At 41.6% G+C, this 14,639-nt stretch overlaps 1 protein-coding gene and 1 non-coding gene across 4 annotated transcripts in view; both read right to left on the reverse strand.

Annotated features, from left to right (window-relative positions):
• The window catches only part of SON (SON DNA and RNA binding protein), a 31,113-nt gene extending 16,501 nt beyond the window's left edge, over positions 1 to 14,612 (reverse strand). For 2 of the 3 annotated variants that reach the window (NM_001429840.1, NM_001429841.1), the window contains exons 1-5: positions 14,420 to 14,612; positions 11,255 to 11,421; positions 3,596 to 9,499; positions 2,138 to 2,298; positions 89 to 235 (exon numbers count right to left, since the gene is read on the reverse strand). In NM_001429840.1, the coding sequence (NP_001416769.1) occupies positions 89 to 235; positions 2,138 to 2,298; positions 3,596 to 9,499; positions 11,255 to 11,421; positions 14,420 to 14,496 (6,456 nt within the window). In that variant the 5' untranslated portion in view covers positions 14,497 to 14,612. Of the gene's footprint in view, positions 1 to 88; positions 236 to 371; positions 1,910 to 2,137; positions 2,299 to 3,595; positions 9,500 to 11,254; positions 11,422 to 14,419 lie in introns of those variants that run through there. The other variant, NM_001429842.1, reaches the window with a different exon arrangement.
• MIR6501 (microRNA mir-6501) lies at positions 8,257 to 8,320 on the reverse strand. The gene has a single exon (NR_162354.1). It is a non-coding gene; the product is annotated as a microRNA mir-6501 (primary transcript).
• Positions 14,613 to 14,639: the final 27 nt, after the last annotated feature.

Raw genomic sequence — 14,639 nt, forward strand, 5'->3', positions numbered from 1 at the left:
TAAATTCAAAACTAAATATTATTTCAGTTTTACTTAAATAGTTCTACAAGTTGTGCTGTTTTACCAGTTCAAAAACATTAATACTCACATTCAGATTGAAAAAAATGGGTTTGGGTTCACTGAGTTTAAAGGGATGATGATAAAAAGGAGGTTCTTCTTCCTCTTCATCCGAAACATGCGGCTTATTCACTATTACATCATCATCTTCTTTACTCTGTGCAATCTGTTTGCATTTCTTAAAAAGTAAAAACAAACAAAAGATAAACCTTACACTTTATGTAGAATAACACATAATTTCTTAAATTCAAAACCACATAAAATTTATAGCTGGGTAACTTAGCTCACTACTTATTTAAACACACTCTAGCTGGTCAGTCAGTTAACAACATTTATTGAGCACCTACTATGTGCAGAGCACTGTACTGGGCACTGTCCAGGGAATACAAAAAAATAAAAGACATGGTCCCTGCTCTCAAGGAGCTTACAATCTAGTTCAAAAGACGGAATACATACACATGAGATAATTGAGGAACGCTTTTACAGAGCAACACAGTTTAACAAGTGCAAACTGATATAATACAAACTGAGTACATAAGTGCTCAAAGAACAAAAGCTTAAGAGAGAACAGAATCAGGCAGAATCTGATAATCAAGGAATATTCCTTGAAAGTTCTAAGCCAGATTTTCATAGTTAAGAAAAAGGATTAGCAGGGAAAGGAAAAGAAAGTCACTCTATAGTCAGGTAGTGGTAAAGAGGTGAGAAAAAACTTATTAAAAGGGATAAGAGGGCTGAAGATGAGGCTAAAATATATAGGGAATCACTAAGTGTTCATAAGGTTTTGGATAAGGAGCTTGGATTTGATAAGCAAGCAATAGAAGTCTTCACTAGGTCCTTAAACATAAAAAAAAAAAAAAAGTTGTAATTCATATTGTAATAAATCTAAGGAAAGAGATTAAGAAACTATGCAATCCCCAAATGTATGGCTAAACAAAATTTGAAACACTTGCAACTGGGCTAGATAATAGCATGTCTTTCCATAAATGTTTTATAGGTTGAGTGTCTAAAGGAACAGAACTCAAGGATGGAATATAAGGCATGATGGAGAGGGTGCAATGATGAGGTCTGACACATAAAGCAAAGTCAATTCCTCCTTGAGAAGCAAAGGAACAGACTCCCATTACCTGGCTTTATAAAAAGGTCAGAGTAAATTTGGGTGGACTTGTCTCTATACAAGCAGTAGAATTTATCATATCCCTTATCAATTGAAAATATTTTAATCAGATAAAAAGCTCATTTAGCCAAAAACACAGAGTATACCAAGCTTGTAACCAAGGGGAACAGAATATATTGACAGTGGCAGGCTGGCATAAGGCTAGCCAATAACAAGTTTCAATATCTGAAACAGTGTGGTATTTCTGGATCCTAGCAGCAATATTTCAGCGTCCTCCAAAAAAAAAAAAAAAAAAAAAAAAACCAAACAAATTTTAATAAAACAAAGCCATAAGACAAAAAAAAAGCCTCAATTGAAAAGATCAAATTCTTAAAAACAAAAATAATTGTGTTTAAAATATATATGTTACTGCCAAAACCCGAACCGCAGGAAGAACTGATAATGGCCGGCCATTATCACCAATGGCTGGTACCAAACAGCCAAAACCCGAAATGTTGATGCGAAAGAAGTTCCTTTCAGGCAATGGCCAGCTATTCTCATTAATTTCCAAGCTCCGGTGGCAAAAGATCATTTCTGAAGATTGTCTGTGTCTTTGCGTATATGCAGTACACTCGTGGCGATCAGTGAACGCGTCGTGAATGGAAACGAAACTGTAGGCGAGCTTCTGCGTGTTGCTCACTCAACACCTCCTCCATTCAAACGAACCGTCCCACTCCTCAGTCAGTTTGGCTTCTAAAACTGGAAAGCAAAAGTAATGGGAAGTAACTTAGCTAGCGGAGCTTAGCCATCCCGGATAATGGCCTGCTAAACAGAGCTTCTGCCGCTGCCACGTCTGTATTTCGGGTTTTGGCCACTCGGTGCCAGCCATTATCAGTTCAGCCCACAATTCAGGTTTTTGGCACGCTCCAGAGTCAACATCACTGGAGTAATCCATTTAAGAATGAAAACAAATTCTGTCTAGCTTACCTCAGTTAGTTCTTCTATAGTAGCTCCTCCTGACTTTTTAGCAACTTTCTCTTCTATTGTAGGTGGGGGTGCAGGCTTTAGGTTTGGTGGTAAAGGAACACCAGCCTTAGCACACATGGCAGCTGCATTAGCTTTGGCTATTTCAAGTAACTGAGCCTTATCTGCAAGAGGAAAAATACAAAAAGCAGTTTTCCTGAAAGGCTATACATTTTATATTATCTAATGTTTTACATGCTAAAAAAATTAAAGGCATCAATTTTCTGCCCAAACTTACAGCTGTGATGAAATCATTCTTTGGCTCAAAGATTTAAAGAAATAAAGAAAATGCCCCATATTTAAAAGTGAATTAAGTCCGTATTTAGCTTCCCACTCAAACACTATACAAAATAGCTAAACTACACAACTACAATAATCACCCTGCTATACATGCTAACTCCCACACCTGCCAAAGCCTACTTTATTTTCCAAAACTATGGTGCCCCTTAAATTACTCTCCTTCTAAATCTCTTAATAACATTCTAAATCACTCTTTGAGCCCAATTTCAAAACTGCCACCATTTCAAAGTAACAAGTCTTAAGTCAGAATTTAACATTCCTCTCCATTGTGCTCCCGAAGTACCTAATCTGTACCAGTATTTACAGCAATCATCACATTCTGCTCTTAGGCAGTTTCACTACTTGGTAAAATAGACATACATGCATTTTATCTGTGTCTCTTGTACTAGCTGGTAATCTTTATGTTTTTTAATAAAAAAAAGCACTCAAAAACCATCTGTTAAACTGAATCATTCTCCCCTAAGGTTCTGTCTAGGACTTTTTCTTTTGACTAGTCTGACCTGGAAATGTCCAATCTACTGGGATAATGACAAATTATCCATTAACAGTAGTCATACATTATCCATCAAATTTTAGTCACCTCTGCTCACTTAAAAAAGCAGGAGATATTAGAACACTTCATTTTGTAAAAGACAGACAGACTGAAATCACTAACTCCCCACATGCAAAATTCCCTACTCACTTACATTACCCATTATACCAATTAGAATTATCCTCACAAACATTTAACAGTTCTATATGCCATTTTAAGACATGTAACTATTTAAAAAAGAAATGTCTGATTTCAGGCTTATTTGCAAGAACCTATGTTGGAATAATTACAGTAACAACACCTAATTGAACTTCTACTTGCCATTTTTAGTTATGGTATATGGTTCAAGCAGAAAGAAAACATTAAAGTATGGAAATACTTTGGTTCTAATATACTCCAAAGCTAATCTTTTAAAGCTAATTATAAATATACTTATTCCCACATTTTCTAAACAGAAGCTAATTACAAAAACTTAAAGATAGAAATATTTACCCTCAAAAACCAATAATCCCCAATATGTCATTAAACTCACAGAAAAAAATTCAGATTCAAATCATTCTTTAATACTATTAAATATTTAAATGACTCACTCAAATCTGTGAGACGTTTAGGTGATCTGCCTCTTTCTGAAGACCTGGATCGTTTGCGACGGATTGGAGACCTGCTAAACCTTCTTCTCAAGGGTGTTCGTGATCGCCGTAATCTGACTGGTGATATACTGAAGCTTCGTCTTCTTACCACAGATCTTGATCTTCTCCGACGACTCGGGGTCCGGCTCCGTCGACTCGGGGTCCGGCTCCGTCTGCTAGGGGTGCGGCTCCTTCGGCTTGGGGTGCGGCTCCTTCGGCTTGGGGTGCGGCTCCGTCGGCTTGGGGTGCGGCTCCGTCGGCTAGGGGAAATGCTAAAGCTCCTTCTCCCCCCGGATCTGGATCTTCTCCTACGACTCGGAGTATGACTCCGGCTCCGACGACTTGGGGTGCGACTTCGAGCTCTACCTGTTTTCCGGTTATCCCTGGAGCTTGATCTTTTTCTTTTTCTTTCCCTGGACTTGGATCTGTGCTTCGGAGATCTTTTGCGCTTCTCTTTTGATACAGATCGCCTTCCCCTGGACTTTGATCTTGACCTGCTGCTCCTCCTCCTGCGTCTTGATCGTGACCGCGAACGTGTTTGAGAGCGATGAGACTTGGACTTAGATGATCTCTTCCTTGCCCTAGAACGAGATTCACTGGTGCGTTTTCGAGATTTGTGTTCAGAAGACTTGGAACGTTTACTTCTCGACCTTAATGAAGAGTCTCTTTTCTTCTCTTTCTCGCCTTTGTCACGGTTCTTATTTTTCTTGCTTTTTTCATGTGTGTCCTTAACCTTTACAAAAATTTCATAATCATCTTTTTCCTCTGAAGACGACTCTGAAGCTTTTTCTGGTATACTAATTACAACTGGACTGGCAGCAGATTTATCCCGTTCCACCTCACTCGGAAGTAAAGGTCCTTCAATACCAGCTCTAAGGTTTGTAAGACGTTCCATGTCTTTAGGAAGTAATGGTCTCACTAAATCAGCTTCATTAATATCATCAATGCTGGCAGGAAATCCTGAATCAGACAATATCTCTTTAGTAGTGAGAGATACTTCTTTATCTTCTCCACTACTTTCTTTAGGACTGATAGCAGCTGCTAACATCTGGTCACTCTCCTGTACAGGTAATGATCCTTCTGCATCCTTGTTGATAAAATTATTAGATAAATCAGGATGAATGTCTTGAGCAGGCAAAGGTCCCTCTATGTCAGCTTCACTGCCACCACTGGGACTGGTGGAAATTACCATGTCATGTTCAGTATCTTGAGTAGTTAAAGATACTTCACCATCATATTTACTAACTGAACTGAGAGCAGATGCTGTGCCAAATTCAAGATCCTTACCAGTTCCCACTGCTTCAGATTCAAGGACAAGGGGACCAACAGAAGACAGAGTTCCTCCTAGCTCAGTTTCACTAACACTAGGACAGGTATCCAATACTGTGCATTGTTTAGTCTCACTGGTAGGCAAAACTGCCTCTTCACCCATTTCACCAATAGCACCAGTGCTGGCAGCAGACACTGTGCTACATTCCATCTCTTGAGCAATTAAGTGATTATTTATGTTAAGGTCTGTACTTATACAATTTTCAGTTTCATTAGAGCCACTCTTCAGGAGTCCTTCAGCACGTGGCTCTTCCTCTGAATGCATGGCTATCTCCTGCAGGCCAATCTCTGAAGCAATACTTTGATCACCAGATAGTAAATTCATTCCTTTTATAACACTAGATTCTAATATTACTGCTGTAGACTCTACAACTGTCTCAGCTGGTATTACTTGAGTTTGCTCTGAGACAGTGACAGGAGGCTCTGAAATTGTCACAGTGGACTCTTGGACACAACTAGATGGTTCTGAAACAATCACATTAGGTTGAAGGATGGACACCACTGGTTCCAGAATAGGCACAGTAGGCTCCAGGGTAGAGACAACTGGCACAGCAACAGTAACATGCTCTGGCTCAGACAAGGCCAGGGGCTCTGGTACAGCCTCAGCTGGTGGGTCCAGGACAGCCACAGCTGGAGGGTCCTGGACAGCTGCAGCTGGAGGGTCTAGGACAGCCTCAGCCTGTGGCTCTGGGACAGCCACGGTTGATGTCTCTGAAACAATCCCAGCTGGGTGCTCTGGAACAGCCATGGCTGGCAGATCTACAGTGCTCTGTGATGGCTCTGCAATAGGTACTGCTGGCTCCAGCAGAGACATAGATACCTCTGAGGCAGTCTGTCCTGAAGCCCTCATGGAATCATAAGTTTCTGCTGTCTCTGATATAACAGAAGGCTCTGATGTTAACACAGTTGGTTCAGCTGATGTTGTGGGAGTTTCAGACACCATGTAAGTCACTGGTCTCTCTGCAACCATTTCATGCTCTTCTGCTCCAGCAGCAGACTCTACAGGTGTTGACATAACTGAAGACTCTGGCTCTAGCTGTGGTTCTGGAACAGTCACGTCAGCCTCTGATGCTAACACTGAAGGCTCCGATGCTGACACTGAATAATTAGCAGTCACTGCCAAAGGCTCCGCAATCTCACTTTGACTCACAGGAGGTTCAGGCAGCGATACAGACTCTTCAGGAGCTAATGCTGGCACCTCAGCAGACCATGTATTTTCAGCTGTTAATGCTGACTGCTCAGCGGCTAACACTGGACCCTCTGGTGGTTCCTCAGGAGGCAATGGTGGTGTCATTGGTGGCTCTTCAGGTGGCAATGGTGGCATTGTTGGAGGCTCTTCAGGAGGCAAAGGTGGCACCATATATGCCTCCGTGTATGTATCAGTATAAGAATCGGTGTAAGAATCAGCTGCCATAGACATCATTGAACGATCAGCAGTATAAGATGACATCATAGATCGGTCAGCTGCAGAGTACGATGACATCATAGACCGGTCAGCAGCAGAGTACGATGACATCATAGACCGGTCAGCACCCATGGACATCATAGATCGGTCAGCCATTGGGGACATCATGGAGCGCTCGTAGGCTGACATCATAGAGCGTTCATAAGCTGACATCATAGAGCGCTCAGCCATAGGGGACATCATAGAGCGCTCATAGGCTGACATCATAGAGCGCTCGTAGGCGGACATCATAGAACGCTCAGCCATAGGGGACATCATAGACCGCTCATAAGACATCATAGAGCGTTCATAAGATGACATCATGGAACGTTCTGCAGCATAGGACATCATCATAGAACGTCTAGATGCTAACATCAGGGGTCTAGGTGCTAACCTATATGGCCTGGGAGCTATTCTATAGGACCTGGGTGCTATCCTATAGGGTCTAGGTGACATTCTATAGGGATCAGGAGTTAGTCTGTAGGGATCATGGCCTAATCTATAGGGATCCTGCCCTAACCTGTAGGCATCATGACCTAGCCTGTAAGGGTCATGACCTAACCTATACGGATCCTGAGCTAACCTGTAAGGATCCTGAGCTAACCTGTAGGGATCAGGAGATTTTGAACCCAACATAGCAGAATCTTGGGTACTAGATGCTAACATCTGGGCATCCATGGTACCAGACGCTAACATCTGAGCATCCATGGAGCCAGAAGCTAACATCTGAGAGTCCATAGTGCCAGATGCTAACATCTGGGAGTCCATAGAGCTAGTGGCTAACATCTGGGAGTCCATGGTGCTGGTTGCTAACATCTGGGAGTCCATGGAGCTGGTTGCTAACATCTGGGAGTCCATGGAGCTGGTTGCTAACATCTGGGAGTCCATGGAGCTGGTTGCTAACATCTGGGAGTCCATGGAGCTGGTTGCTAACATCTGAGAGTCCATGGAGCTGGTTGCTAGCATCTGAGAGTCCATGGAGCTGGTTGCTAACATCTGAGAGTCCATGGAGCTGGTTGCTAACATCTGGGAGTCCATGGAGCTGGTTGCTAACATCTGGGAGTCCATGGTGCTAGAGGCTAACATCTGGGAGTCCATAGTGTTGGATGCTAGCATTTGAGAGTCCATGGTGTTGGACGCTAGCATTTGGGAGTCCATGGTGTTGGATGCTAACATATGGGTCTCCATGGTGTTAGAAGCTAACATATGGGATTCTTGGGCCATCAAGGGATCCACTCCTACTGTTACAGAAGTCTCCCCCACTAATGTAGTAGGCAGCTCCTGTGCTACCGTATTATAGGATTCCAGCGCTGTCGTCGAGGGCACCTCCAGGGACTGCGACACGGTCATCGTTGACAGCTCCGTTGTCACCACAGACTGAACAGAGATCTCCAGCGCCACAGTTGCCACAGGCTGCCCAGGCAACTCTGGCGCCCCAGGTTGCCCTGGCAACTCCAGCACCCCTGTTGCCAAGGGCTGCCCCAGAAGCTCCAGTGCTCCAGCTGCCCCAGACTGCCCCGAGAACTCCAGTGCCCCAGCTGCCATGAGCTGCCCAGGCAACTCCAGTGCCCCAGTTGCCACAGGTTGCCCCGACAACTCCAGCGCCCTAGTTGCCGAAGGCAGCCCTGGCAACTCTGGCACCCCAGTCACCGAAGGCTGCCCTGACAACTCCAGCGCTGTCGTTGCCACCGGCTGTCCCGGCAACTCCAGCACCATTGCCGCCTCAGGCTGCCCCAGCAACCCTGTTGCCGTTGTCACCTCAGGCTGCCCAGGATGTTCCACCGCTGTCATCCCCACAGGCTGCTCCAATTCTGTCGTCGTCACAGGTTGTTCGGTCAACTCCATTGCTACTGTTACCACAGGCTGCCCTGGCAACTCTACTGCTGTTGTCACTGCAGGCAGCCCTGGCAACTCCTGTGCCATCACAGGTGGCTCTGGTACCTCCTGTGGTGGCTCCAACCCCATGGATGGTGCTGGAAGCCCTGACAATTCCTGTGACAACTGTGGCACTGATGTCACAGAGGGCCCCGCCAACTCGGGCACTGCTGTCGCAGGGGGCCCTAGCAACTCAGGCACTGGGGTAGAAAGGGGCCCTGGCAACTCTGGCGCCGGGGTAGCAGAGGGCCCAGGTAACTCCAGCACTGGAGTCACAGGGGGCCCCTGCAACTCCGGCATGGAGGTCGCAGGTGGCCCCGGCAACTCCATCACTGAGGCCACCGACGACTCCTGCAGCTCCAACGCTGTGGTCTTGGGCAGCTCCAGCATCTCCTGCGGTCGTGTCATGGATGAATCTGCAATCTCTGACGGTCCTTCTACAGGCTGCTCTGGCAATCTTAGCACTTCAGTTGCTGACGACTCTGGAAAATCCATTGCTGTTGACGTGCTTGGCTCAGGGTGCACCTCAGTAGGTGTCTCTGATGACACAAGAGTTTCTGATAGCTCTAGCACTTTTGCTACTGGAGGCTCTAGCAACATGATCTTTGATGGCTCTGGAGGTGTGCTCTCCAAAGATTTCTGCACAGATTTCATCTGACACTCCACTGACACTGTTACCACTGGCTCAGATGACTTTAGCACTACTGTTGTTGTAGGCACTGGTGCTGTTGCAAAGGAATCCAGAATCTTTGTTGTGGATGGTTCCAGCATTACTGCCACAGACTGCTCTGACGGCATTGAGACTACTGACGTAGATGCAACTGACAGTTCTGTATGTTTTGTAGCTGGCGTCAAAGTTTCTAAGATGTGTGGCTCTGAGACCTCCATCGAAACTACAGGAGGTTCAAGCACAACTGCAGGAGATTCACTGGTATCATACAGGCCAAATGCTCTTACAGAATGCTCCAGTGCCATCTCTGAAGGTTCAGAATCAAACTTCAAAAAGGAATCCGACTCTATGTTCCCATCATGATGTGATTTCGGCTTTGACTCGGATTCTTCTGACTGTCTTTTATACTTTTTCTCCTTTTCTTTCTTCTTTTTCTTCTTTTTATTTTTGTGCTTTTTATGCTTCTTCGACTTTTTGGTAGGAATTTCATCAGTAGGATCTGTTTGGACAGACACACATCTACTTTTTCTGGATGCCTCCTTCAAGTCTAAAATTAAAGAAAATTAATTATGTCAAATATTCCCCAAGACAGATTTAGATAAATCATATAAACAATACCTTACATTCCATGTTAAAGATACCATAAGACATTTCCTGTTAAATAATTTTCCATAAACCAGCTATATGAAGACTGGCACCTTTGCAACACTTCTACAACTAAAGCCAGGGTTAAAAATAAGTTCTTAATTTATTATAAAAGTTCTTAGAATTACATTAAAATGTATTTTTCCTAAGTTCATCTAAAACAATTATTTTCTCCAGCTCTCAATATACAACTTTTAAACTACACTTACATATAAACATCTTTCATATTGTTAACTATCAGAATTCCTAAAAATACATATACTGAATAATTTTTGTGACTATTTCGTAACTCCTATTTACTCATTCAAGAAGCAATGTGGCACTGGCTTTAGAACAGACTGTCTGCTTTTGCATACTGAATCAATGCACCACTCAATTGCTGACACTGTCTTTCAGAGGCAGAGGACAAACTGAGTTAAAACATGCAAAGTACACTGAATAACGCGTGGCATCAAGTAAACTCTCAGCAAATGCTGCTGCTGCTGCTGCTAAATCGCTTCAGTCGTGTCCGACTCTGTGCGACCCCACAGACAGCAGCCCACCAGGCTCCCCCGTCCCTGGGATTCTCCAGGCAAGAACACTGGAGTGGGTTGCCATTTCCTTCTCCAATGCATGAAAGTGAAAAGTGAAAGTGAAGTCGCTCAGTGCTAGGGAACGCTTTTATAAAGATGGCAAAGGTCTGAGCAACAAACACAAAACATGGAACCTAAATCACTCATGCTGTATTCTAAGAAAAGTAACACCTCTTCCCTTCTCTTCTAAAGTTACTAAGAAGTTAATTTACAACCCTTAAGAGGTTAAGAACATTTCTGCATATCTAAACCAAAATATGGTGTACACTTTATTACTAGATGAGATTTATTCTAATGCCAGTATAAAATCTGATAAACCTTAGTGATCTCAGAAAAAGATCAGAAATCCAGGTCATCAAGATTACGGAAAAAGTGAATTAACACAAGACAAGATCTGTTTCAAAACAAAACTAATCATTTTCTACTAATTGTTTATATTATGTACCAAATCTACATTATACTTCAACAAAAGTTGCTCAAGTCATGAATCTAAGCATGGCCAGTCTATACTATTTTTTTTAAGCCATACTCCGTATTAAAAAAAAAAAAAATCCATAAAATGTCTCCATTTCCAAAACTAAAAGATGGTTGATGATAAGACATTTCTAAGCACCAATTATTTAATCAGTTCCCCACATGCTCAATATCCAGCAATGCTTCCTCCCCATTTATTATACCTTTAAAAGTAGATGCAAAAACAAAGTAATCTCTAACCTTGAGTTTTAAATTAAACTTTCCAGGGTTTTAAAATCATTACAATTTGGTCCAGACTCCTGTACCTTCCAAAACTTGACACTTACACAATTTTTCAATGAAAATCCATATTCAAAATCCTGGCACTGAGGCACTACAAATCTAATACAGTTACATTCTACCAGTAAAGCAAACAACTGCAATTGTATTTTCAAAAAATGGACATAAACAAAAACAAGTCTTCAGTAAATCAGTTAAATTAAAAATTCAACTTACTGACACTTTAGATCTAATGAACATCTTAAATACCGTGCAATCAGAAATACTATTATTTAACTATTAACTATTTTTAAAAATTTAGCTTTCAAGACAGGTAATTATCTTCAACTTACCTGGCTTATATCGTAATTCTGTATCTAAGACCCCAGAAAGTACTTCCTCTATCTTCTGAACTATGTCTTCATTTGGTAGGTTCCTGGCAGAGGCAGCTGCATCACCTGCCTGGTTTCCTTCAATAGGTGTGTTTGTTTCACCATTGAGCTGTCCTTCACTCCTTCCACTTGACAAGAAAAGTTATCAAAATTTGTTAATTCTATCATGACATATAAATATTTGTAACAATTTATTTAAAAAAACCTCATATTATTCATACATTTCACCATTTTGTATTTAATTTTGGATGATATTCCCCTTTTCCCCATCAACAGTGCTTCCTTAACACTACTTAACAGTTGGCACATTTTTATTTTCATACAATTTCTTAAAGTTTTCAGAAGTGTTAAAGTTAAAAAAAATCTTTAAAACAGGTTTCCAAGCTCTTTTAAAAAAAAACAAAAAACTAAATACTCCCCAACCAGCATATTTCTCTCAGGGGAAAAAAATTACTAAGATCACAATAACAAAACCAAAGAAGAAAAACACATTACCTAACGTTATGGTAAATGCTATAGTGACAATAAAGCTACACCTCTGGATGGATCACAATCACCATCAGCAATATGAAGTAACAAAAATTTAGCCACAGACATTTAGTCAAAAGTATAACTGGTAGCTTCAGATCAGGTTGAGACTCTTCAGTTACTGAAATGCCATAATATTGAAAAGAAAAAATACATTTATATAGTTTTCACCCAGTTACCAAAAATCATGTAAACCAACTCATTTATAATAAGAGTAAATGAATGAATCACTTAACATATTTTCAATTCATAGGAACAGAAGAATCTTGACAGAAGATACATTTTAATATATCACTTATTTTTATCATTTGCCACTTGTATTATTTTGTACAAATTTACAAAATTGTTTAGAAAACTATTTTCACAACAGCATGTGTGACTTACTGTAACTTAAGCTTTAACTAACAAAAAAATTCAGTAGCTTTTCATGATATTAAAGAATATTTGGTTTTCTAATACAATGAATCATACAATAAATATTAACATTTATTAATTATTAATTAGGGTCACATGGTTCTACATTTCTAAACTCATTTATCCCCACAAACTCTGAAATCAGCACTACTGTTCTGATTTTTCAATGAGGAAAATGAGGCCCAAAGAAAACAAAACAACAAAAAAACCTAGCTGAAGGTTACACATCTATTAAGCAGTAAAGCTGGCATTCAAAACCAGAGCTCTTACTCCTAACCATCTACATATAAAAACTTCACTCAAACCAATATACATAAAAAAATAAATGACACACACAGAAAAACTACAGCTCACTAAAATAGCAAATAATCTTGACACTGATACTGTATAAAGTTACTTGAAAAGAAGCTTTTTACTCCTCTAGTAATAAACTGCTTTATCTAATTTTCTTTTTAGACTTTCTTCCTGGACTTTCTTTACATTTTTCCTAAGCACTTACCCTGTGCTTATCTTACTAAAAAATCTACGGATTTAAAAATCAGAAAAGTAGGTATAAAAAACAAAACAAAACCAGGCAGTCTATAAGAAAGTAATCATCTTAAAGCTATCCGGATGTTCATTCAACTACTGAAAAAGGGTGGAAATTTCAAGGCACCTAAATATCAATACAATCCTACAATAAACAGAATTCTGTGGAGCCCGAAAAAATGTTCCAAAGCCTACTGAAACCATGATAAAAGTTCACAATATACAGGTGAAAAAAAAACCAAACAAACACAAAACAAGATGATCACATTTCACAAAACACGTGCATCTGTATGGACAAGAAAAAAAAGTTAAAGAACATAAAGATCAATAACCATGTCTTTTAAAATTCGTTTCTCTATTTTTTCTAAACTTTCTACGACAATAAAACTTCTAATACAAAACCTAATTTTTGAAAAGTACAGAAACAAGACATTACAATTACCAAACACAACTACTTATTGCATGCAACTATTAAAAAGTTTCCAGGAAAATTATATTCCCTTAGCTCAGGTCGTTTCTCACCATCCTAAAAATAACAAAATTTCAAAAAGCAACTAAATCAATGAACAGATATATTTCCCACTTAAAAAACAAGGTATACGCAAAGAATTCCAGCAAATCTCTATCACTGCCCCACAACCTCACGTTAATTGGAGCGTTAAGTTTACAACTGAGTTTCCGGCTAATTTTCAAATTCACCTCACGCCTGATTCTAGCTCTCAACTTTTAAAACACAACTAACAATGCATTTAACTGGGAACAAATGTTTACGTTACACAAAATAAAAATACAAAAAGACAACCACTAAATAACATGACCCACGCGATTTTCCTTCCTGAGTAAGCAACTATTTCTTTGCAAGTCTCTTCCCATTCAAATTGTGTGGAACCAAGGGTAAACTAGTAGCGATGACAAAAACAGCATGTTGGTCAAATATGTCAATTGGGGCAGAGGGAGCAAGAATATTTAGACCAGTACACGAACTCCACTTTCCACTTGCTAAATTTAGTAATTACTAGTAATTCAAAGTTTCCTTCCATCTTCGCCTCGAATATTCTGTCAAAATAGCTAACGTTAACTCGAACTGCTTTAATTTAAATTTCTAATCTACCAGACTATTTAAAATGCTACCTGGTGGAAGCCACAGGACATTAGGACCCAAATCATCTTCTCAAAGGATCCCGACCCCCAAATGGTCCGAAGCTTGCAATAATAAAGCGTATTTAAGATTATTCAAGAAACGGCCGTTAGACCCCTTTCCGGTCAAAGACACCGGCCGGCGAAATCCGCGGAGGCGGAGAGGGGGAGGGGAAGCGCGGCGGCAGAGCTGAGGAAGGAACTAGGCCCATCCCTGGTGGACAAGCAGGCCTACAGTAGCTAGACGGTAGGGGATGCCCAAACAGGAGAGAAGGCTGAGCATCTTAAGTCGGTTCTAGAAGAGAGAGCCTGGGATTACCTCGGAAAGGGCGAAGTTCCTCGCCGGGAAGGGAGGGAGCGGATGGGGGTGGGGGGGCCGGAAAATGGATCCCAGGCCCAGGCGGGGCTGTAGCCGGGCCTGAGACGAGCAACGACAGCGTCTCCGAAGAAAGGTTCCATGGAGGGCCCCGTGGGGTCCCAGCGGTCCTTTGGGAGCAGAAGAGTCTGAGGAGCGCTTACCTTGATAGTTCCTGTTGAATTTCCCGGAATTTACTGACCACGAAAGACCTAAAAATCTGCTCGATGTTGGTCGCCATGGCGTCCGCTCCGTTCTCTCAACTCCTCCTCACTAGTCCTCCAGGCTCCCAGCATGCCTCGGGAGGAGGCGCAGCGGCCAATTCCGTCTCTCGCCGTCCTGATTGGCTCCTGTGGGAGAGCCCAGACCGGCACGCTCCGCCTC

Source organism: Bos taurus, chromosome 1 (genome assembly GCF_002263795.3).
Source record: "Bos taurus isolate L1 Dominette 01449 registration number 42190680 breed Hereford chromosome 1, ARS-UCD2.0, whole genome shotgun sequence".
Classification (NCBI taxonomy): domain Eukaryota; kingdom Metazoa; phylum Chordata; class Mammalia; order Artiodactyla; family Bovidae; genus Bos; species Bos taurus.